Genomic DNA, 25738 nt, shown 5'->3' with positions numbered 1-25738 from the left:
TTTATTGCCCAGCTACTCACTATAGCCAATATTGTAGGTATGCGTTATTAAGCTTTCAAACCACCTGCTTTGGCGCCAGACTTCAGTTTTAACATCAACCTGTTCACATGTTAGCAAATGCCGCCTGTGGCATTTACCAGCCAGCTCATCCACTAGCTAGCCAAAACGCTGGTGTTATTTACCGGCTAGTCCACCCTCTAACCAAAGACCTGTGTTATTTACCAGCTAGTCCACCCTCTAAAACGCAGTTCACACATGCCCGTCAGTCCGTCGGTGTCGGGCCCGTCACCGTCGACCTGACGGCCTGCAGCCCGTCAAACGAAAGTTGAGATTTGGTAACTCCCATTGGCTGCCATATATTGTGACAGAAATGGCGCACCATTTTCGAGATGGACGCAGATGGGGGAAGGGGATGGGGGAGGGTACAGGGAGGGTAGAGGCCGAGAAGCTAAAAATATTCTTTGAATTACAGAAATAAAATACCACGCTTTTACATTTTTTTTGTCAAATAACGCTGCAATTTTATTTTAATGAAAGACACATCGGTTCGCTGACTTAAAGCAGGGAGCGAATCTCAAGATATCGTGCCGTAATAAACACTTTCATCTCAACAAATGGATAGAAAATGATATAAATTATCTTAAAAATGCATTTAAGCTTCATGCTGCATGATAACGTTCCTTTTCCTCTTCCTCCAACACGCAGACATTCAAACCGACGGGCCCGTCACCGTCAAAAGTTGAACATTGCTGAACTTTCCAAAGCGACGGCCGTCAGGTCCGGCGCCGGCGCAGTCAGCTGTTGCCGGCCGTCAAACGCTGCCGGTTCACACATGCCCGTCGACCTGACGGCCGTCGCTCCGTCGGTTTCGGCCGTTTTGACGGTGTCGGGCCCGTCACCGGCAGACCTTACGGGCAAGTGTGAACTGCGTTTAACCAAAGCGCCTGTGTTATTTACCGGCCAGTTCCCCCGCTAGCCAGAGGCGCCCGTGTTATTTACCGGCCGGGTCACCCTCTTACCAAAGGTGCCCGAGTTATTTACTGGCTAGTTCACTCTAACCAAAGCCGCCCGCATTATTTACCACTCGAGTCACCTGCCGTGCCGTCATCGCCCCGCAGAGCCGCCCCTCACGCGGGCTAATTTGGTTCGTCACACGCGGCCCGTGCTGAGAGAAACTGCCTCTCGGCGCCTGGGACGTTGGCCTCGGCTTCAGCCACCCGTGAGGAGCCGGGACCGAGCCTGGCGCGCTGGCGGTATTTCTAGATAGATGCGGTGTGTTTCCTGTACTTGCGAGTACAAGGTTCGGACCAGGGGCATACCTGGACGGACATGGTCATTGGTCAATAGACTTACTTGGCTCGACGGGATTCTTTTTCGCGTCATGTGTATTCAGAGTTCAGGTTTATGTTTACCCAATACCCATATAACTTATCCGAAAGTTTCATTCGCTGTGTTTGGTTTTTCCCGTTCAATGTAATACGCTCCTTGTCATGTTTCTGCAGACTATTCACCATCTACATGAGGTATATGAGAGCTCTGGGGCATTCCACGATAGATCGTACCACTTTTTTCCAATTTGACACCCTCATCTCTCGGAATTTGACGAGAATTGGTCTCAGGGGTAATCAGGGGCTCTGAATCCACCTGTAACAATTTCAGGCTTATCAGATAAGTTTTTTTGAGTTATGGTGTATAACATTTTTTGGATCTTGCTTTGCAGCGCTAAGTTTGGCGGGCTGTAACTCTAAGACGGATTATTCAAATGCCAAATGTTATATAACATTGAACTTGCAATGAAACAGAGATTAATATGTATTTTTGAAATTTCGAAAAATACGCTATTTTTGATATATGACATATCGAGTTTTCTTTCATTTGTATTTTTTGGACTTTTGGACCAAATTTTTTTGAATTTTTATTTCTTTAAAAAAATATTTGGCTTATTGTTAAGAAGTATGCAAAAAATTAGGAAGGTGTTCTGTCTATAAATGTATTTATTTTACGTCACGATAACGGTTTCGAATAGTGATTTCGGGAGGGGAGCTTACAAATGGCGTGGTAAAGCTGCCTAGTGACATCACGGGTTACTGAAATTTCAATTCAAGTCTGAGTCATCTGAAAAAAAGTGAAAAGAGGGTTCATTCAACCCTCTTTCCTATAAGCGCGAGGGTGAAAAAGGCTGTTTGGTTCTGACATTGTTTTGGACGCCAATGACCATAGCTGTCCGAGATGAAAGTTACAGGACGCATACATGGTGTCCTCCAGAGGTCTCACAACTTGTATATCTGGGAATTTTTCAAGGTTACATGAGGTCAGGTCGGTCACGTGACATCACTGTTATAAATCAATGGGGAAATATAAAAACTGTTATTTTGGCGCCGAGAATGATCTAAAACTATCCCACGTACATGGTATCGTGATTTCATGCAATCCTTGCAAAGTCCAATGCTTTACTTTTGCATTGTTAACCTTGCGTGACGTCATTTATGACGTCACTAGGGTCGTACGAGTTTTTCGTCAATAACTCCCGATCAAATGGAGCTAGAGAGTCGGGAAAGCCACCAATGGACTCGGGAAGACCTTCCGAATCGAATGATATGCCATATGATACCCTTTGCCCAGCTTCGTGACCTGAGGGGTTCTGACCTGACCTTGACCCGAGGTCAACTACTCAAGTTGACCTCACCCTAGCAAAAAGTATACCATTCGATGCACCTGAGCTAGGCGAACACAATGATGCCAAAATCGCGGCTCTGCGGCCATTTTTTGCGAAGTTATTTACTAAAAACCGAACCCGTAACTTCAGTCACGTGACCTGACCTCAGACGCTACCGGTTAACCTGAGACCTTAAAATCGGGTACCAATCGCTGCGACTTGTAACGGCACACACGCTCGTTTTTTCCGCGAGGCTCTAGCTCTATTAGAAGCGAAACGGCGTGCTGGGGTCGTATCAACCCCTCCGAAACCCATTTTGTTTGCGGGAAAATGAGGAACTTATAGAAAGAACACCTTTCTAATTTTTTGCATGTCGATTTGCAATGACATGAAGATTATTTTGAAAAAATAAAAATGTGAAAAGTTTTGGTCCCAAAAGTCATTAGAGGCAAATGAAAAAAGATTAAGGTTTTTGCTTAACATTGAATTTTTTTTGGAATTTTTAAATAGTAATATTAATTTTTGATTCATACCAAGCTTAGTGTTGTTTACTTTTTGTTGATTGCTTAACCCGTTCTTGAGTTATAGGCCATCAAACTCACCGTTACATACCGAAGTTAAAAAAATGTAATGCAATATAACTCAAAAAGTTTTGATCTGAGAAGTCTGATGTTTTGCCAGGCGTCTTTGGGGCCTATGATTACCCCTAGGACCGATTTTCATTAAAATCTGAGAGATGAGGGTGACGGGCCTGGTACGATCTATCGTGGAATGCCCCCTCTACCAATTACCACCCGCCGCCGTCAAAGCAGACGTTTCTCCCGTCATTGACGACCTGTCTCCCTCCCCCGTCTGATGGCCATACTGCTCCGCTCACACATACACCGGGCGCCGCGAATGCATACACAGTGCACCTCGGACACATTCGCGGGGCGCCGCGGACACATACACCGGGCGCCGCGGGACCTCTGAACCGCCTCTAACGGCGCCCCGTCACGTCCAATTCCAGCCGGGCGCCACATACCTCCGGCTGGGCGCGCGGAATGTCAGACATTTGGCGCGCGCCCGCCATCTGGGGCCAGACATCCCCCGGAGCATCGACGGGTCGGCATCGGAGCGACCCGGGCTCCGCTACCGGCCGACCGCCGCCGACTATCTTATCGGCGGTAATTTTGTCATAAATCATCATTAGAGGGCGAATCCCATTTCTCGAGGAATGTGTGATGTTTGTTTTTGCCGTATAGACTGGGCCGGTGTGGTGGTGGTGGGTCGGCTGTGCGGGTCGGCGAGCCGTAGTGTCCACCAGGTGATGGATGGTTGGTCCAGACAATGATCGAGTAATGGGATGTAATGTCCGACGTTCTACACATAATGCCAGGCCCCGACATGCGTCAAATTAGGATATCGGAAAGGTATGGCACCTCTAGTGAAATATTGATCTGATGTTGGCAGATTGCCGGTATTAACGGTGACACTAAGCACCATCGGCCAAAATTGAATTGTCGTTGGTGATTGTGATGTCCCTTGAATTACTCATGCGTCCAATGATCGGTAATTTATTTACTTTATTGAATCGATATGTAATGGACGGAAGATAGGTTCAAGCACACTTTGAAGCTGTAACTAATGTGCACAATGGCAACACCTGGCATTTAGTCAACTTGGAACCACCGGAGAGCTTCATTTATTAATGGAACGAATCTGACAATCGTGAGAAAGGGCGAGCGGCAAATTTCCGGTCATTATCTCGGTATCATGCCTTTAGAGCATCATCATTCATCATTTCACATGATATTTGTCAAATTAGCGACGTGTTCAATTTATTTATCATGTCCCTTCCACTAACATGAACATTGTTCACTATCATGTAGGTACCTATGTAGGTACCCTTCTGTTTTCCTTATTTTCAGGATCAAAGACCATGCCATGGATTTTTAATGGGGACTGGGCACAAGGAGTTGTGCTGTCGGAAAATTATGCAATCCAACTCCTTCGCAAAATGCAAGGCAGGATCGCCTGCAGATCAGGATTGCAAACATGAACGATTTAGGTGCTCAGCCTATTTGCGCAACTTCAGCTGAATGCACAGTGATTTGAGCCAAATAAGATAATTCATGATAAATTAGTAGGTAAATTAACAAATAGCTATACCTACGGGTATCATGACACTGGCTTGGCTGCATTACCAGCTTACATGTTAGTGGCATTTTGAAAGAAACAAAACCGGCAATTGTTAAGCAATGTTTGCTGAAATTTCTAGGATCTACCTAAGTGCTGGGACACGAGTCCTTCACTAAACCTTGATTGCCTATCACGCATATCCTACCTAATATAACCTTGTGCTCTATGTAGATTCACACTTTTAACATCACTTGCTTAGATACCAATGTGAGTTATTTCTTTTCTTTATCATTCTTACTTTCAAATAACTTTTAGCTTTCATATTTGGTGTTAAATGTTTGCTCTATTTTGTTTTCTTTTCCGCCTCCTCTCTCTCCCTCTCTCTCTCTCTCTCCCTCTCTCTATCTCTCTCTCTCCCTCTCCCTCTCTCTCTCTCTCCCTCTCTCTCTCTCTCTCTCTCTCTCTCTCTCTCTCTCTCTCTCTCTCTCTCTCTCTCTCTCTCTCAGACGCACCAGATGTTCCAGAACCCTTGGCATAACTTACTGCGTGGGGAATAAGCAAAACGCACACCCTTTTATTTCGGATTTCCAGTCTTCTGCTATTCTTTCTGCAGTTTTCAGCATGCCTTTCTCCCTTCAAACTTTTACCATAACGGAGTTATCTAACGAGCGATAACTTGGTTTGCTGCTTGAATTGAGAAGCAAAGTTCGAACGGTGCCTTCTTGGGTCGATGCTCAGTCTCTCCGTAAATCAGCACTTGGTTTCTCTTATTCTCTCATGATCACATTTTACATGATCACTCTTTCACATTTTAATGCAGGCTGAAGATGAAACTACATTCTTGATTCTTAGAAACTTGCGCATTTGGCGTGCTTTTAAACGAACATCTGAGGCTGATTGTTTCTCTGTGCCTCCTTCTATGCCCCCCCCCCCCCACCTCTCTCTCTCTCTCTCTCTCTCTCTCTCTCTCTCTCTCTCTCTCTCTCTCTCTCTCTCTCTCTCTCTCTCTCTCTCTCTCTCTCTCTCTCTCTCTCTCTCTCTCTCTCTCTCTCTCTCTCTCTCTCTCTCTCTCTCTCTCTCTCTCTCTCTTGCTCTCCTCTTTCTCTCTTCCTTTCTGACCTTATTCACTCGGTCTATGTCTTTGCTTTTAACGACGTCGGATCCGTGCCACGATGTGGTCGTTCCTGTCGTAACCCGCTGCCACGGAACGGACGTTTGTCGAGAGAGGAAAATTCCTGACGGCTTAGCACAGAATTATGGATGTATGGCGGCGCTAACACCACAGCGAAGGGCCATAAACTGAAAGTGTTCCCTTGTCATCGAATTCCGCGAGTAGTGGGTTTGGGATAATTTTAACGCTTCGTGAAAAGATTGTGTTGTTTGATTAGCCGTGAATTTTGTCCAAAATCATGCAAGTAAATATCTTTAACGGTTTTATATGATTCATGCTTACTTCAGAATCACTCCCTCCATTTTGATCAACTCATCAAGCTTTGTGGTCAACTCATTCGTTTTCGGTTAGTGATCGCTGCCTCTAGTAAGTCCCTCGGAACGACCTGCGGTTAATAAATCACACCCTATGATCCGCACCCTCACACCATAACCGCATCATGCTCCTGCGCGGTAATTAAATCGGTGGATTAATCAGCTCGCGTCTGAGCCGCCTCTCCGACGACAGCGACGGCCAATCTTCATCGTCACCGACGAGCACGACGCCCCCCTCCTCCCCGTCGGCGCCGTCCCCTGCAGATTCCCTCCGGCACCCCTGTCCGAGCCAGCGGTACCGACCGACCCTCGCGGCGCGGTCCGAGACATAACGCCATAATCTAGCTCATCAGCCGCCCATCGGGGCCCTTTGTTTGAGCGGTTCGTCGCGGACGACGCAGCGGCTCCGCCGTCGGACGCAGTATATCTCACTCAGCGGAACAATTGCCGCTGGGAATCCGATTTGGAGTCGAGGTCTGCCGCCCGCCACGGGGAAAGGTACCCTGGACGGCAATGGAGAAATGGGAATTCTCCTGGGAAACCATTGTTTGACCAAGGCGCGTGCCGTTTGTTTATTATGCATGAACTATGCGACACAATTTCGCCCTGTAGGATTACAAATTCTCGATCCCATCTCCTAAAATTTGACCATCGCTCGCATCCCTTCCAGCTATCACCCTAGACCCAATCGGGGCTGTTTGGACCCCTAACAACCTCAGAACATTATCGAAATGACCCTGCTAGCATCCCCCGCTAAGTCAGCTGCTAGTATCATTAGGATGGCTTTAGCCCGGCGTGGATCAACCCTAATTAACCCCGGGCCTTTCCTCTGGAACAAATTATCTGTGAAAGCCTCAGTAATTAGAGGGGCTCGGACAGGGTCGGTTACGGGTCAGCGTTGAATTAGGTGAAGGTCGTTTTACTCATTAGGTGTGGGTTTTGTTGCGAAGAACGGATAAATAAATGGTCGGCTCATTAGAGAGAAGCCATCATAATCCATTACGTGAAATATAATACTTATGCCGCACTTAGCATCCTTAAGATTATTACCCATTACAAATTTTCAATTACCATTCGCTTGCCATTGCACGTTCCTCATTATCAATTACGTCCTATTGCAGTTGACCCCGTTACCAAAGCACCCAGCATGGTCACGTGAGCTCGCCAAGAGAGGTGCCGCGACCGGCGAGCGGCCACTTTTCGGCTTTGTTGCCGCCGTGTTGAAAGGAGCCCGATCAAACGGCCCCGATGGTCACGTATAACCTGACGCTGCATTGGGTGTGAGCTCTTTATGTTCGGGCCATTTATCTCATTATGGACATAACGCGGGCCATTGGTTTGATTAGCTTCTTTGCAAACGGTGTGATTCATTCTAGCCATGCACGGACACGGCGACCCTGGCTATGTTGTAATGTTGTGTGCTGACCAGACCATGGCTAATGGTCGTTAGCGGTGCTGGCGATCTTAAATGGTTGCCGTTAGGGGCCCACCGGGTTATGGAGAGTGTTAGGGGCGTTCCCTAAAGGACGCCATTAGGGACCTTAGCTGGGGATGGGAGCAGCTGTAGGAACGATATCAAAAGGAAGTTCTTGATCGGGTTTCCTAATCGGACCAGCCTCTGAAGGTTAGTGCTGGGCTGGAACGATCATCCTCAAATGTTTTCTTTTGGTTGTCATTCAACGCGCGCCGTTCCATAAATGTTCTGCAATTTCAATGCTACGCTGCATCTTCCTTTTCTTCCTTTCCGCGTCTGTTATTTCCGCGTCTGTTCAATCTATCTTATGTCAACCATTCTCAACAAAGTTTCAGCCGTACCTTTCCGTCCCCAACCTTCCTCTCCTTTAGTTAAATCCACCACGGCCCCATCTTCCCACATCAGACTGCCGCCTGTATGAGCTGTCTTAGTTAGGACCACCTAGCCGCGTCACGTGGCGTCGTGTCGAGTCGCACAAAGTCGCGTCGTGTGGCGTCGAGTTGAGTTGAGTCGTATCGAGTCGCGTCGTCGAGCACATCCACGCTCGCTCTTCACACGGGCGTGCTGATGACATTAGCTCGGCGACTGACTCAATTTGGTCCGCTGACTCCGTACCGTGGGGAGGGGGGGGGGGGGGAACGGGGAGGGACAGTGACACCCGGGCCTGAGGGAGGTGTGGTCGGACTAGTAAGTGCGACCTATTGTAAAATTGTGTGTTTGCCTGTCTGTATTTATCAATAAGTTTATCTATCTGACCTTGTTAGCCAGTTACTGCGCTTGCATTTAATAAATGCCATCGATCGATATCAATAAAATAATTAGACACACTTCACACGTCACACCTTATGACGTCACAGAAGATCTAGAGCATTCCCGCAGTATGCAATCCAAACAAGCTCCTGGCAATTCCAAACTGTTTACGGGTCGCTCCGGAGTCTTGTCCGGCTCCCAGATCGGTGAATGTTCCCGGATCCTGCCGAAATTCATGACTCACGGCAGCCCCGGAGCGCCACTCCACAAATCTTCCCAAGGATTTTCACGGCCACCGTGCCGGAGCTGCTAGAAGTTTCTCTATGGCTGCGCAGAAGGCAGAGGGAATCCCGGTGCAACCGAGGCTCGGCGTGATAATTGTAATTGTCAGAAGCAAGGAAAGGTTTATGGGCAGTGTGGTCGATGTTGTTCATTATCTTGTTGAGTGTTACGTTCTGTGGTTGGCTTTGTTCGCTATACCAGCAAGGATAGGTATGTTGGATGCGCTTTTAAAACAGATGTATAATTAGATAATACTGATTATTGAAACATTCTCAGAAAATAATCATCTATCGTCGACTCGAATGGAAACTTGGTTTGTCCACGCAAACCTGCAAGCGTGCCGTGTTGATCGGTGCTGATACGCATTCCGTTCTGTGCAACATCTCTTCATGTTATGCCGTTTCTCTCGTGTTCATCCGTGCCCCGCTCTACCACCCCGTGACATTCTGTGCCGTGCTCATCGCGTTCCGGTCCGTACCGTCCGTCTCTTCCGCTCTGAGCGCATTGCGCGGCACACAGTTCACCCACAGTCATCGATCAGCCGTATACGGTCAGCGTACCGGCCGGTTCGTGACGGCCGCCTCTCTACAGTGCGCCGCCGCCGCTACCATTAGCTGCAGCCATCGGTCTCAATTTGCACATTGCAGCCGGCGCCGCTCTCAGCACGCCTCCCCCCCCCCTCCCCCCGAGCTGCGACTGCCGCCGCCGCTCGATACCTACCCAGTAATTGGTGGACCATGTGTGGTGGATCCATTGATTGGGTGCCTCGCTCGGCGCTTCGTGTCTACTGTCTCGCGCGATGTCACGGTGTTTTGCGCAATGCGTAGTGCTTATCACGTGGTGTCTCGTACGGTGCGGAGAAACGCGTTTCGGCACGTGACAAGGAGGTGTCAAGAAGTCGCCACGGCACGTGACCTCGGTAATGAAGGGCGGGGTCGGCGCCGCGGAGTGGCGGGCAGGTGCCATGAGGGCGAGCGGGGCGAGGGAAATGACAGTCGAAAATCGTTTGGATGCTGCAGAGAAATGCCTGTATGAGAAATCAATTCATACTACGAAAATATAAAACTGATACGAAATAAGTCCAGTAAAGTGGCAAGTGTTTGGTAAGACAAATATTGGTGAAGGCATAATGTGCCTTTTGTAGAGTTGTGTGTGCTCTGTGGCCAGCTAACTGCACAGCGAAGTGCAAAGAATAAGCAAGACCCATGAAGTGTATGTTTAAACAGAGAACATCGATAAGCGTCAACTGTGTTTCGCTTTGTTGACAGTAGGAAGGGAATCAATTTGCTAGTCAAACGATGCGTCCGAGAGTGATCGTGAGCTTCCAACGTTTATGTCCCCAACCTATAACTTTCAGTTTACCGAGTTTTGTAGTGGGTTGACATTAGCACAGACCTCGCTTGGCCCAGTGCTATGATAAACTACCATCGCGGTGCTGACTTTGTGTGGCTTTCTCAGTTGTTCGGTGACTGTAGCGCCAAGCGTCGGAACCACTCTCAGGCGCGGGAATCATCGATATGAATGCATCTACCTTCTGGTTTGGGTAGTCCTTCCAATTTTCCGACCCTTAGCGTTCTTGACACTCAGCCAGGAGCCCCAGTGTTCCGTCCTCTTCACCCGGAAGGGGCCTCTCGCCCCTGACGGCCGCCGGACCCACCAGCTGGTGACCGCTAATCTCATACCAGGAGTGAGGCTCACGGAGCTGCTACTCACGAGCCTCTCTAACCACACACCCTGTTTAGTGTTCGCGGTTCCCTGTTAGCCGGAGGGGCCGGACAGGGCGCGCCTGAACTAAACGACCGGGGAGAGAGGGGAAGAGACAGGGAGGGAGAGGAACGCGGATTGGGCACGGTAGTTGCAGACGTTTGCCGGCTGGTCAGGTTCGCTCCAGTCCAGCCAAGTGCCGGGTCTGTCCCAAGTCCAGTGCTGCGGAGTCCCTCGATTTTCGCTGGCTCCGACTCCGACGCCGGCTTCCAAAAATCAGCTCTGACTCCGACCCCGACTCCGAGCAGAATTACCGACTCCGACTCCGACTCCGACTCTGACACCGTAGCCCTGATCCCAACCGAAGCTTGCAAGCACTGCCTATACCCTTGCCGAGAGAGAGGCGCGACAGCTTCAGTAGACAGCCGTTCCAATGCATTCGATGGACGGCTTGGTATGGCGGCTATAACCCATGCCACTCCATCCTAGCCGAGAGGCGGTAGTGGCACGGCGGGCAAGGTCGATTGCGAAGGCCGTCTATCGGTCGGTTCGACTGTGGCCTCCATCGAGCCAGCCTGCTAGCCAGCAGACCAGGCAGGAGTCTGGTCAGGCCGGTGAGGGATTGGGTTGACCAGACGGGACGGCCGGCAACTGTCCGGCGTGCAATGAAGAACCATGGGGCTCTGTCGGCCTGACAAGCTATGGGATGCTTGGATTGGACAGGCGACTCTCAACACATCATGAAGTCCTGTCAGACAGGTACGCGAGCATGTTGAACAGACAGGACGGCCCGGACGGGCTATCGTGAGACGGAAAGCGGTCATGGCCGCTCGAGCTGACTCCAAGGCTAGCGCCGGCACCGGGGCGCCGCAGTCAGGAACACTGATAGCGGTTGTGCCCCCAGACACGTCATCCACAACATACGACACAGGGCCGGTCTGGCAAGGACACTGCCGGCCGCTCCCATTACGATGATATATTACAGCTATACGGAGGGGCCGGTACCTCGCGCCAAGCCTTGACAAATGTATAGGGAGAGTTGCAGTTGGGGCAGTGGTGAAGTGGGCACTTCCTTGTCTCTGGAGACGGGAAGTTTAAGAAGAATGCCAGGTTAACTGCTTACAATGATAAAAACCGTATAATCACTTGGCAAGTGGTGGATTAGCCTGCGTTGTTTTTCCTAAGCTATGTTGTTAATGCTACTTTGGGAGCAGTTACATGCGTGTAACCGGCTGCGTCGGTTTAGGGTGCAGCTTACGTTCATTTTGTAGCGACAGCTTGACACGATCGCCCTGCTGGTTAACAATGCACGTCTCCTCGCACACGGATGTACTTACAGAATGCGACATGCCGTACCTCGATGTTTGCTCATGTCGAAGCGCTTTGGTCCAAACTAGCCGTAACGTGTCGCGTGAGCTATAAGACCTGCTTCCGTCCTGAAGCACGGAGTCTGTGATAAACGGATAACACTTATCTTTCGTACTGCTGGCAGAAGGAAGGGCAACCAGCAACAAGCCGCTAACAAACTACCTACCGGACCTGCCTCATCCTCCATTTCTTATTTCCTTGTTCTCCAGAAACATGCAATTTTATCAGATACCTTTCACTCGCAAGCTCGGCCATCATCAGACGCGTCATCCACCCACGCGGAACATAGCCGCGTCTGGTGGCGCCAGAGTTATCCCGCTAACCGGCGGGTCAGAGTTAATCCGCTCCACGAAAGCCAGCCAGCCTTACAAAAAGAGACCCACAATTCTTCCTCTCACTGAGCTCGGCTGGCTGATATCTAGGCCCTTGGCGGTCGTCCGAGGCGATGCATGTGAACACAGCGCTACCGATTACTGGTCACTGAGCTTCTGATAGAAAGCGTCGAGTTGATTTTAGTGTCGTTTTATTATGTTCCTGAATCCTGGCCGATTCTCGATTCGCTCAGATTTCAGCATCGTAAATTTGCGGGCGGCAAATTTTGAAAGCTTCGTTTTTACAGCGACCCGAATTTTTCATCCCGCGCTCAATATCGGTATCGGTTTGAGAATTGTAAAATTTTCAGTACTGTGGCACTGACCCTAACATCCGTGTCAATGATGGCACTTGTCAAGAAACTGTCACGGGCACCGAGGATCTCATATTAGAATGGCAGTAGCACTGACACCACCATCCGTGTCAACGCTCTCGGGACACTGACGCGGACACCATCCAACATATAACTCTTCTGTCACAGTCATTAGCTGGCAGCTCAAGTTGTCACGGTTCGGTGACTTTCAGACAGCGGCTGTCGCAGCCCTCTGTCGCAGCCGCCAGCCCTTTATCGCTACAGCTCTGGATGTCCCTGCCTCCAGTGAGGCGCGACCGATTCCCAAGCGGACTCGGACCCGGTGGAGGTAACGGTCTGCGGTCGGTATCTGCGCCGCCGCCGCCGCCGCCGCCGCCGCCGCCCCCGCCTCCGCCCCCGCCACGGCACGCCGTGCAGTCGCGGAGCTCGTGACGCGCTGCAGATCAGCTCACCGGAGCGGCGGACGAGGTCGCCGTCACGGCCTTGTCGACATAGCGTGCCGGGAGGGGGAGAGGGGAGGGGATGCATCGGAAGGGGAGGGGAGGGATCACGGACGTCGCTGTGTGCGCTCCGGCCCGGCTGCACGGTCGAGCTGTCAGAACTGTCAGCCAACTGTCAGCTGAACTACATGACAGCCACATGACATATCACGTTACATCCGGCGGACGCTGATTTGTCAGCCGAATTGAACCGACGGAGCTCTTGGAAAACCGGTCCGCAGCATGTCTTTGATTTGTATTCATAGTATTTGTCATTCATAATTCAGATGGAATTAGAAACTCGTGCATGAACAGGTGCCAATCGTTACGATATACTTCAGCCGCGGGTTGCCACTGGAGTTCTGCCGGCTGCGGCGCGGTGGAAGATCTAATGTCTGAATCGCCGCCGCCGGGGGCCGAGTTGACAGGTGATTTTTCTTACCGGTGTCACAGCCGCTGTATGTCGCGCCCCGAATCCGGCACGGGGAGATGATCATAAATTGTCTGTGTACTGGCGTCTGCGTCATGGTTGGCAGTGTGCCGTGCTGCATCTTTGTGATGTAGTGTGCTCATGTGGGCAGTGCAACTTCGGCCTCCTGGAGCCCTGCATCTGCACATGTGTCTTTGGGAATAGGCATAGATAGAGCAATGTATGCTTGGCAGCTGAGGAACACGTAGATAGAGCAATGTATGCTTGTCACCTGTTGTGTATCAGTCCCTAATGGTCTATCCGGACTGGCGCTCGCTTGTCTATTGCAACTGCGGCCGCTCAGATCACTCGCTTGATCACTCGCTTTATCGATATAACGGCGTCGTTATTTCAGTAAATGGTCCGCTGACCACTCCGGACGCCATTACGCTGACCAAAATCAGCCGGTGTGATTCTGTGTATGACATGTTTATTGGTCGATATACGAGCTTTGGGGCATTTACAGGCCATTCAATAGGTCACACGGTGGATTTTCATGGCGTGAGTGATGGTGGTTTGCATGGTCGCTTGGCACGCCGATTGTTGAAGTAGATAGAGTCACATATCTCCATTCAGACTAGGATATCAATTGGCTACTATGTCACTAGGCAGGCTCTAATGTCGCCGACTATCTGGGCTCTCATAGTGTAACGCATGCACCACATGCCACTAGACAGGCTCTCACATCGGCAGGCGAAGTCTCGCGTCGCTAATCAGAGCCACGTGCAACATAAACAGATCCTTCGACGGTTTCCAACAGTGTTCGCCACGGGCCCCAAAATCCCCAGCCCAGCCCGGCCCGGGCCCATGGGTTCAGAGCCCGGCCCAGCCCGTAGCCCGCTCTTGGCAAATATTCCAAGCCCAGCCCGGCCCGGCCCGTCAAAAATAGCAATCTAGTTATTGTCTTAGTCTATGGCTATAATAAGCATGATTGATTACACTATTTTGAGAACAATTCAAATTGCATGAATATTAACATGGCAATCATGACTCCCTTCTTTTCAATGAATATAATCATTTCAAGCACCTATGGCACAAATTTTAACAGTAACAGCAAGCACCTCAGTCAATTAGGTCATGATTACACACCTATAAAAAGTTTACATGATTATATTAACTACATTCTATGAGTAAAGTTATCTTGCAAGCTGATGTGTGTGAACATTATCATTAATAATTGGTGACTCTAATGCATACTTGAAGGAAGTATTTGCAACATACTCTATACTTCCCAGCACTTACCAGCAGAAAAAAAGCTTGACTTATGGGAATTGATGAATCTGTCTGGGATTGACCTTGCTGTTAAATTCACTCCATAGATGCTGCAATATCAAAAGCCTGAGAAAGCATACAAAATAGGTGACACTAACTTTAGCACTGTCTTCCAAAAAAAGAGAAAATCCATCCATTTATCAGCAAAACTGATTTAATCTATTTTCAATTCATGCCCACGTGTCAACCGAATCTCTGTGGACAACTATCTGCTACTTTCCTTGCTATTTTATGTTAGGCTCTTTTCAAGATATGGATATCGCTAGCAGCGTAAGCAGAAAACATGGTAAGCTTGAAATGTCATTGGGTACTTTTGCGACTTGTACGCATCATCATCATCAATCGAAAATGAGCGAACACTTCTTGATTGTCGCAGCTGCGGCAGGTAGCGATTCTGACGAATTGTATAATAAAACATATATGATCAAGTTTTTGTTTTGTTTTTCGTTCGAGTTTTCAGACTTCGTGATTTTGGTTTTATTTTTCATTGGTTTAATTTTGTTTTCACCTTGATACTCACTTAAAAAACGTATTTATTTGATATACTGTTGTGTATACTACCTAGATGCCGCCACATAAACATAGCGCCGCCGCCATGATTGCACATTTTGTTGAGAAGGGGCTGGTTTGTTGTGATTTATTTTGACAAATTTATGGACATTTAAAGAAGCTTTCATCGCGAAATACTCTGTAGAGTTCCTCGTTACTTACAGTGTGTTTTGTGAGTATCCTTTTAAGGTTCTGTTCGTTAAAAAGCCGTCGGTGAAGGAAAAAAGACTGTGTTGGAATTGTCTCACTATCGCCATATATAAGTGTTAACTTAATGTAGCCCTGTAGCCCATCATTGTTGAGTGGCTTCTTAGTTTTTGGAGTTGTAGTGCTAAGTAAGTTGTTCTGATGACTACATTTTAACTTTTATTAACAAACTAATGATGCTAGAGATTCTCTGATCTTTTTGGTTGCGGAATTTTTATGAAAACCCTCCTATGTGTGACATGATGTGATATTGGATAATTCTCAAGATTCCCTAAATTCAATATCAAGTAGGTTTTCTTTCACATTGCTTAAATTTGGTTTAGTTTTTGTATTTTCCCAGTGGGTTTTGTTTGCATCAGTTTCCAAATTTTCTTAAATTGACATTAGTCGCAAAACCCATAGTGCACAAAGTTCTTGGCCCGGCCCATCCATAGCCCGTTAACTAATGATATTTGGGGGCCCGGCCCAGCCCGTAGCCCAGCCCGGCCCGTGGCCCGTTGGGCTGGCCCGGCCCGTGGCGAACACTGGTTTCCAACACTCAATAATTTTAACCCCACTGAGCCGTTACAGTTCCTCCTCGCCGTGTAAAGCCTCCCGACGCCATCTCAGGTCATCTGAGGTGAGAAAGAAGTGGGCTAACGTGGTTCAGGTCATGCAAGGAGCTAGGGTCGTGGATCTCAACGGTCGAGTCATGGTAGATGCGATCCAAATGGACAGACCAGACAGTATCTGATTGAACTAAATCATACAGGCGCGGATCAGATAGTTGTCCTCAGCAGCCACTTTAATCGCGTCTTTTGATAAACTAAAATGGGTTTGTTCCTAGCAAGTTGTGTGGTACGGCTCTCGCGGGTTTAAGCGGTAAGTTTTGCCTTTTTACATTTCCGGATATATCTCAGAAACTAATCGATAGTCGATACCTATACGATGAAGCCATTTTAGAGGATCATGGCAAGCATGTGTAGTTTGTGTACGAATAAATCGATCGCATGCTCAATCCTTAAAAGCTTAAGACAAAGAAGACATAGCCGGAAATTTACTAAATTTCATAAGGGCAAAATCTGCCGCTAAAACCCGCGAGACCTGTACCTTTCCATCTGCTCGCTCAGCCCTGCTCTCTGTTCTGGCACCTGTGCTAGTCCACCTGTGCCGACGACGGACGGGGGCGGGAGCGGCGGCGGCCGAGTCGTCGGTCGCGCCCCAGGGCGGCACGTCATGTTTTATTTATCGGCGACACGGCGGGGCGCCGCCTGTGACGGTCGACCCGCCGCCGCCGCCGCCGCCGCCGCCGCCGCCGACCTGGCTGACTCCCAGCTGACGGTGGCGGCGGTACGGGTGGTGGTGCGGGTGTTGGTGGTGGTGGTACGGGTGGTGGTACGGGTGGTGGGTGTTGTGCGGGTGGTGCGGTGAGGGTGGCAGACCATGACAGCGCGGCGACACCTTTTCAATCCTCCGACACTACTAATTAGCACTCCTATTAAAGGGACCCTCCGGCTCCCACCTTCAAAAAAGTTAATGAATTGGCATGAAAGTGATGTCGCTCGGTTCAGAAAGAGCAAAAACGAATATCTACCAAATTTCATCGAAAAATATTCACCGGTTTTCAAGATATTAGACTTTTACTTTTGTTTACTTTTTGGGATCTCCGCTGTTCCTAGCGACTTTATTTGAAAGTGCAGCATTTGTTGCGCGCAAAGCAGCATATACCACCGCGTGCTACAAAACGTTTTAGTCAAACATTTAACGGACGTTCGAAAGCCTGATGACGTCATCAGATTCCCGTAATGGTTAAGAGATAGGGACCACGCTGGTCCCACCCTGCAAGTAAAGGGAAGAAATTTCTTGAACACCATAAAGCTGCGGGGGTTGCGACCAGGATAAATGGTGGTTTCTGAGCCTGGCCGCAAACTTGGCTATCTCAACTCAAAACTAATGTTAAGGTGGGAGGGTCCCTTTAAGGGCCTCCATCGTCTAATAGCACCCATTCAAATTTAACGTCAGTATCAAAAGGTTTATTTCTTGCCCTAATCTTTTTCCGCGATAACACCACGGTGAAAATACTTGGCTCGCATTTGCAAGCGCCGTGCCGCCGTGCAATTTTCTCGCCGTACTCGCAGCACCTGCCAACGAGTCTCGCGGGGCGCGGCGGGCGCCGGGAGCGGCTCGAACGACGCCCGATCGAGCCGCCATCGACCCGCCAGCCGGTCACGAGCCACAGATGGGATCTGGACAGAGAGCGGCCGCCGCCGCTTCATGGGGCACGCGCCGCCGCCGACGGGCGGACCGCACCTGATGGAGCGCTGATTCGCGGCGCACATGGCGAGCAGCGGTGGTGGCGTTGGTGGTGGCATGGAAGGCACGGGAGAAACGGATGGTAGCACGGGCGGACGAAAGAGTGGTCAACCAACGCATTTTGCCGTCGTGCATGCGTATTGCTGCCACTCCACCGCTACCTTCGTTCCTCTGCCGTTTCACAGCCGTTCTAGCGTCGTGTCACCACGGTAGTCGTCATACCACCGCCGTTCCACCGTCGTTTCATTGCCGTTCCACTGCCCTTCCACCGTCGTTCCGCCGCCGCTGTCGTCGTGCCGGGGCCGTTAAAAGCTCGTTTGTCGGCCCAGTCAGGCGCGGCGCCGTCCTAGCAGCGGTGGCGGGTCTGGCGCTGGAGCTGGGCTCCAGCTCGCACGCCATTACCGAGGCCACGGCAGGCCGGAGCCGGTGCGGAGAAAGCCATCCAGGGCTGCAGCCGAGCTGTGAGCTTTGTTCGTCGTCTACAGCCCAGTGCACCACAGCAGGGACGTCCGGGAACGGAGCCCGGAACTGTCCCATTCAACCCGGAGATGCTGGATCAAACCCGGACCCGGAGCTGCCCGGACGCAGACCGTCAGGCCTGAGCTGCTTCAACCGGGAGTTTTCCCGGAACGCTAACCAAGGCGACTCAGACGATGATCTGAATATTCCGTCGCTACCGGCAGGCGCCCGAGCGGAACAGACTACAGAGTCACCGTCGCTGCTTTATCAGATCGGAGCGTGCGAGTTCACGGTGGGATATAAGGCGATGGATGGGAGCCGGCTGGCTGGCAGAGTGACGGGTGGGAGCAGCCGCCGGCCGGATTGGCTCATATTTCAGCTCGGTGTCTGTGATTGGCCGTTCATTGAGACCAGCTGGTGAGCTGATTTGAGAACGCTACGGCACTCACCAGCTGCTGGTGGGAACTGCTGACCAGCTGGTGAGCTTCTAAGGACACAAAGCCAGGTGCTGCTTTGAGTTGTTGGTCAGTTAGCCGTTTAGCCTCCCAGCCAGGCTCAGCCGTCAGTTCCAGCTGGACTCATTCCTCTGTCTCTGCCCCAGCCCTTTCCCGCCAGCCCCCTCCGCAGGGTCCTGTCCCCTAATGTGTACTCTAGCTCCCCTTCCATACGCATTCTTAATTGGCCGCCATCGATGTTTAACCAGGCCTAAATATTTAATCGCCGCCGGAAATAACGTTTGCCCACAATTACGGCCGGCATTAATTTTCCCTCTGAATGGACGGCCGGCACCCGGTGTCAGTGAGGTCGATTTCTAAGGCGGCCCTAATTGGCACGGCGCTATGCAGGCGCCTGAGCCGAGCGCGGCTCAGGTCATACAGCGAGAGGCCTGCCGCCTGGTGGGGTGGGGCCACCACCCTGTGTGCCAGGTGGTAGGGAGGGACCGGCCTTTATGAGGCTCACTGCTCGTTGCTTAGTCTGTCGTCTGTCGTCTTTGTATCTCGTCTCTCGTGTCTCGATTATTCGTCTCTCGTAAGTCGTAACTGATCTCTTTGTCTTTCGCCGTCTCGTCTCTCGTCTATCAGCCAGCTCCCTATTTATGAACCCTCACTCTTCGACTCTCGCTTGTTGTCTTTAATCTCTCGTCTTTTGACTCTTGACTATTTACTCTTCGTCTCTCGTCTCTTTACTCTCGTCTATGCATATCACCTCTCTGTTTCTGAACTCCGACTCTCGACTCTCGACTCGACCGCTCTCCACTCCGGCGGTCTCTCTCGGTCGTCGCTCACTGAAGCGTGGAATGACCGGCGCGCCTGGCCCGAATCATTACTGGCATGTCGGCCATTAAATTACCGTAAACAGCCACACCGGAGCACTGCTAGAGAACAATAGCGGCCCCAGCCGCCACCAGCACTCGTGGTCCGCCCGACATCCCCGGCCAACGCCGCGCCGGACGGGTATATGTAAGCGAACGGGTTTGTCAGAGAATAAGACCAGAGTGTAATGTGAGAAGGCTTCAGCTCGATGGTCAACTTTTTCGAATGACAGCAGTGGTGCTGTTGGACATCTAGGATTGAAATTAGGTATGTGGCACATTAACGCATACTTAATGTGTGATTGTGTTGACAATACCTATAGGTAAAAGGTGAAAAAACAATATTAATCATTTTAGGATTAAGGCTCTCCAAAATTTACGTCATTCTTCATAAGTGACGTGCAATCTGGAGTGACATATTTTGCAGTGCTAGGCATTGTAAAAAATGCTGATTATTGTGATTATTGCTGTTATTCGTACCAGAATACACAAATTTCGCTTATGCTGCATGCCTTCCGCTAAGAACTGTAAACCACCAACTAAACTACCAAATGTAATTGATGCTCTCAGTAAGCGGTGTTCAGTTCGTGACGTGCGTGTAGTACACGGTGGTAGTAACTCGAGCTGCGGTCAGAAACACTCACGGCCCTGAGTAACGACGACAAAGTGGCGCTCGACCCCGCGCCAAGGGTCACGACCTGCCACAGAGGTCACGGAGGTCATGAAATCACGTGGTTGAGAGCCGTAGTGCTTCCGTTTGGGAATAGGGGGTAACACAATAGGTGCAGCTCGCACTTAACTGTTCGATTAGTGAGGGGCCCAGGTCACTACTCACAGTTAAGTCAGTTGTAATTAATGAATTGAGCTGGCACTTTTCGTGATGCTTGGTCATGTGAATTTTTGCGTGTCGCTCTAGTGCGGTTCGGACAGCACGGGACACTGAGGCTGGTTTACCGATTTCGTGGCCACCCGCCCGACCAGGAAATATGGACACCACTGCATTGTTGTTGTCCATGCCGCTGCGACGGCACGGAGCGTCTGGAAAACTCTGGATCATGCGACCGAAAGTCATGGTCATCGCGCCTCAGATCTCGATTAACGGCTGTCACCTGTTACCAGACGTCTAACGGTAGCCATGCTGGGGGAGTTTTGTGTTGATTTCCACATTTTGACTGATAGAACTACATATCCGTGTTATAGTTATAGGTAATATCAAAGCGAACATTTGGCATTTCAGGGGGCACGTCTTGGGCGATACCAATTTCATACAGACCTTTCCGACACGCGAATGTCGCCAGGACCCAATGGATCTAACCGGCATCCCCCCCCCCCCCCCTCCGAAGACCAGGAAGCCCCAGACGGGCGGTGGCCCCGCACCCAATACGGTCATTCATTAGTGGCCACAGGAGTGTCCCAGGCTGACCAGCCGGTCCTAGACAAGGTCATCAGCTGACTTCACACGGCGTATCAGCTGATCGCCGCGAGTCGCTGTCGCCGATCAGCTGATCAGCCGCCGACATCAGCTGATTGGCGGACCGTGGGCGCTGGTATCAACTGACCGGTGAAGCTGAGACCGACAGGCGGCAGCTGAGCTGAGTGTATCACTGGTGAGACAGCCCGGCATTGTCTTTGAAGCGGGATCATGTCTCAGACTCATAGATCTCAGCTGTGAGCTTCCGGAAGTCAGTGGCGTTGAACCCAGATCGGGTTCTGTGCCAGGTCATACCTCACTCATGTATTGCCCATGTGTTGGGCAAGCAGCCCTTGTATAAACGCCCGTACGCCCCACTCTCCCATTCCCGAGCCAATCTCGCTCCCAATTCAGTCTAATTCAAGCGGGACGAACGCTTTTCCGACAGGTTCCCACGGCTGCCGGTTTTCTCCCACGCACCGAACCGCCTCCTCTCGGCTAGTCGGAGGGCTTCTGAACGCGAACTCGCCGCCACCGACCGTGCCGACTCGTCCCATTTCCGGTTCCGGCTGTGCTCCGACGTGCCGCCGCGGCTCCGGCTCCGGCTCGGCTCCCGAGGAGCACAGCCGCCGCGGCCGCCGCGCGCGGCCCGCCAGGCGCGCCCACTAATGAATTTCCCGGCCGACCGCACGTAGGCCCTTCTTACCACGCCAGACGCCGACACGCGAGCAAGAAGGGCCTACGCGCCGCCGCTGAGCCTTCGTTTCGGAACGGTGCAGCCGTGAGCTGGTCCGTTTTGCCGATTAATTAGTAATTTGTTGGTGACGATTGGAAAGGCTCCTGTCATCTCAACCCCTAGGGAAGAGACTTACTCTGCTGATGCACCTGTGACGCAGCGATGCGCAGATAAGGTCATATCAAGAGATGAATGGCTCGCATTCTGATTTGTTCCGCTAGCCCCGTCTGACATAGATGAGGCCCAGTAGATCGTGGGACGACAGGTTGTGCCTCCCCCGCCACCACCAATAATCACTATCGGTTAGGTGGCGACTGTCTAGTGTCTGCCCTATCACGGACGGCGCGGCAACCGAACGCTGCCTAATCTGGCAGCTCCAATGGCTCATAGAAGGTAATGAACCGGATCATAAAAAGAGCTGCCGGTTACGGCGACGACCGCACACCAAAGCGGGCCACACACGGGCCCGCCTATACGGGCCGTTTATCAGTGGCGGTGGGTCCGGCTGACCTTACCGAGCCGCCCGTCGGACCATATTGGGCCTGGGCCGTACGACAGCGGCGGCGGCGGCGGCGGCGGCGGCGGCGGCGGCGGCGGCGGCGGCGGCGGCGGCAAAGGTGGCGGCGGCGGCGGCGGGTGCTATCAGCACATGAGAAGCATTAAGTGTTGAGGGTGGTCCTGTCTGATAGGTGCCCCAATAGCGTCGGTTAAGCCGTCCGTGACTCATTTCAGCCAACACATTCACATGGAGCCATCACTTGCAAATTGTGTTGGAGTAGCTAGCCGCAAAGTACGCTAGCCGTAGCTCTGCTAACTTGTGATCATAGCTTCATGGCTTTAATTGCTTTTAATTTATTACTTTTCCAACCAGCTACTATAGGTACTGTACTGTATAATGATCAAATAGCAGTGCTTTATTTGGTATTGCAGACAGCAAAACCAATTGTAAATCACAATGAGACCATCCCTCGATGTTTATAATCGATTTGCCATAGCGCCATCGTCAATCAGGCGGATACCGCTGCACCGGTCAGCCAAGTCGCACACCACCCTCTCCTCCCTCTCCCCCCCCCCCCTCGGCGAGTGCGCCGCCCTCCATTTAATTGTTACGCCTTGCATGTTCCCGCCCATCTAATCTCTTTTAAATGCCGTTTTATGCAGGCACAGGAGACGTACCCTTTTGCTATAAACTCAGTTTGGGTTCTCATGACATGCAGGTCTACGGCCTGAGGCACTGGGGCAAGGTGGGGTTTGGTCTGTGGTCGTGGTCTTTACAGCAATGGTGAGAGAGATGAACTCACAGGCTAGAGTCACGTTAGAACAGCTAGGATGAAAGTCAAGAAGAGGTTACGGCGAAACAGACTCAACTGAGACATTGGATCGAGCTTATATACGATATCAATTTCGTGGAATAATAAATGAAATAGATGCAGCCGCTGCGATGCTGCTTACGCATTTTTATGATCATTTTAAAAGTTGTGTTTTATTTGACACAGTTATTCATTTTTCATTGTCTTCATCACATTCACAACGTTTTGTGTGCTCCACGTCAAAACAGTTACTCTATAATAGCGTTGAATGGGGAGTTTAATTTGTCGACAGTTAATTTCGAAGAAAGCTAGGAAACGCTACCTATAAAAATAAAAATCAACCTTAAACATTCATAAGAAGTGAGATGGCTTTTTAAGATTTCAATGCTTCAGCGTTCGACAATGCGCTGTATAACTGCACGTGTTCATTCCGCTGTACGATGCCCATTGGTGAGGTGGTTGTCCTTGTACAGGGGTGGCTATGCGGCGGCAGCCTGTCGTGAATGAATGCCGGAATGAGGATGCAATCTCTCAACAGAACGACCTCATAAACTGGCGTCCATTAAAGCCGCCGCTAGGCAGCGGCGCAGGGGTGCAGCCGACTGTTTAGCAGAAACAGATGGTGCCTGCACGTGGCGCCAAATTTACCGGTAAAATGGCGCCAAATCAGAGCCGAACCCCGCCGCATTCCGAACGTCCGCTCCTCGCAATCACACGAATATTACGCATTAATTTTGTAGGATGATCCGAACACTGCATGCCTGCATGCAGTATGCACTAGTTCACATTTGTATCAGTCGCTGTGAGTTGTTCAGGCATGTTGTAAGGCCTCGCTCCCTGTCTCGGCGCTCTGTTGTCCCCTGCCGGAGGCAGAGAGCGCCGAGGAGCCTCTGAAGAGAGGAATCTCTCCCTGCTGAGGCCGAGGCCGTCTCACTCATCGAATGATGGATGAGCGGCCCGCAGGCGGCCGCCGTGAAAATCACCACCCCTCTGCCGCCACCGCCATTAGCGGCGATTGAAGAGAGCTGAAAACAATTCCATTTCTATCACCACTCCCCGACAAATTATGGAGCGATTTGGTAGCTAGAAACTGCGCGCCCACGCCCGCTGAATGGTGCGGTGCGTTTATTATTGATGCGAGTGGTGCCGACTTTAGTGATGTGGAGTCGTCAGCAGTGCACCAAGTCCGTCTGGCCAGCTCCTAATTGTCGGAAGGTGATTAACAATTCTAATGCGCGCCCACTTGTTGCCTCTGACAGAGCCGCCGGCTCGAATGTTTGTCCCGGTGTGGTGTAGGCTGACAGTAACGCTGTGGTGACAGCTGTTTCTGTGTGACTGCTACCTGTGTCGATGACCGCACGCCTGACACACACTGTCATGTGACACTCGGCCGTCGGGTGACACCTGGCTGTGCTCTCTGAACCCGGACCGTGTCTGACCTATGACTAATCGGTTACAGGTGCTGGTGCCATGGCGTCGGCGGTCGTTGACCCGGCGGAGCGACCGGGCGGCCGACCCCGTCTAGGTGACCTGAGGTCACACATCACCTGTGTCCTCTGTGCCGGATACTTTATCGATGCCACCACCATCGTCGAATGTCTGCACACATGTGAGTACCGCCCCCTCCCCCCCCCCCCCATGTGTCATGTTAACGGTTTCACGATACGTCTGTAATTTTTGTGTGTAGTAGGTTTTGTGATTGAGAAAAAAAACAGACAAAAAGAGCATAGTGAAGAATGCGACCTGTCTGTCTGACCCGTTAGCCATAGGTATGGAAGCAGTTTTTGCTTGCGCAGTTTTTATTGCCTGGAACGGTGCTGCCCCACGGAACGAGCTACGGCTCGTAGGTTTTACCTCGCGATAAAAACCTCGAACGTAGGTAAAAACTCTTGTCTTCTTTTTGCTGTTCTTAGTCCTCTCGCTCCCTCCCCCTCTCTCTCTCTCTCTTTCTCTCTCCTTATCTCTCTCCCTCTCACCAAACTATGATAAGTGACTGCGGTTTCTGTGTGTTGTGACATACCCTGTAACGGATGCAGGCTTTGTCTAGAACCGTAGACGACAGGATATGAACACGGACGTTATGCCACAACGTTTCCTTCCGCACTATCGGCGCCTCTTTCGTGACAGCCTGTCGCTGTGTGCAGTGCATTTCTGAGTTTCTGCGTATCTCTTTGTTACATACGGGTGGTGTTTTTCTACCTTAGTGCCATACGTATCGATGTGTGTAAGGATGTCCCTTTGGAACACGCATCAATTTGTCTCCGGGTGAAAAAGTGTCTCTATTTTTCAATTATTCGAGTATATCAAGACTGTCTCTGCCTGTATCAAGATGTTTCCAAATTGTTAATGTCGATGATGTTTTGTGTGGCAATGTTTCTTGCCTTTCTTTGCCCGGCTGCTCGTTCATCTCACACATTTATTTGCGCCATACTGTCTATGTGTATCGTCTATGTGCCTCTTTGCGTCGGTGTGTCCGTTGTCTCGGAGTGTCTCTCTTGTCTCGGAGTGTCTCTCTTGTCTCGGAGCGGTGTCTTTTTGTCACACTATGTTCCTCCGTTCGTCCCGTATCTCGAGTGCCCCCTCCACGGCGCTACCCAGCTGACAGCGGTCAATAAGGTATCTATCGAACTCGGACCGCACTGGATGGCACAAGGCACCACTTCCGCGCCAGTTTCGCGCCAGTTCCGCGCTACGACTGGCGACCGGTGGTCTAGGCG

General features: G+C 50.8%; 1 protein-coding gene across 1 annotated transcript in view; it reads left to right on the top strand.

Moving 5' to 3' along the window:
• Window positions 1–25738, top strand: part of LOC122387292 (polycomb complex protein BMI-1-B-like) — a 49681-nt gene that overhangs the window by 10806 nt on the left and 13137 nt on the right. Inside the window, exon 2 of the mRNA XM_043377389.1 lies at window positions 24481–24630. Within this exon, the coding sequence (XP_043233324.1) occupies window positions 24481–24630 (150 nt within the window). The remainder of the gene's footprint in view (window positions 1–24480; window positions 24631–25738) is intronic.

The sequence above is a fragment of the Amphibalanus amphitrite genome, unplaced genomic scaffold (genome assembly GCF_019059575.1).
Source record: "Amphibalanus amphitrite isolate SeventyFive unplaced genomic scaffold, NRLGWU_Aamphi_draft 000280F_arrow, whole genome shotgun sequence".
NCBI lineage: Eukaryota > Metazoa > Arthropoda > Thecostraca > Balanomorpha > Balanidae > Amphibalanus > Amphibalanus amphitrite.
The sequence above is the reverse complement of the archived record's forward strand: the minus strand, read 5'-3'. Positions and strand labels throughout refer to the sequence as shown.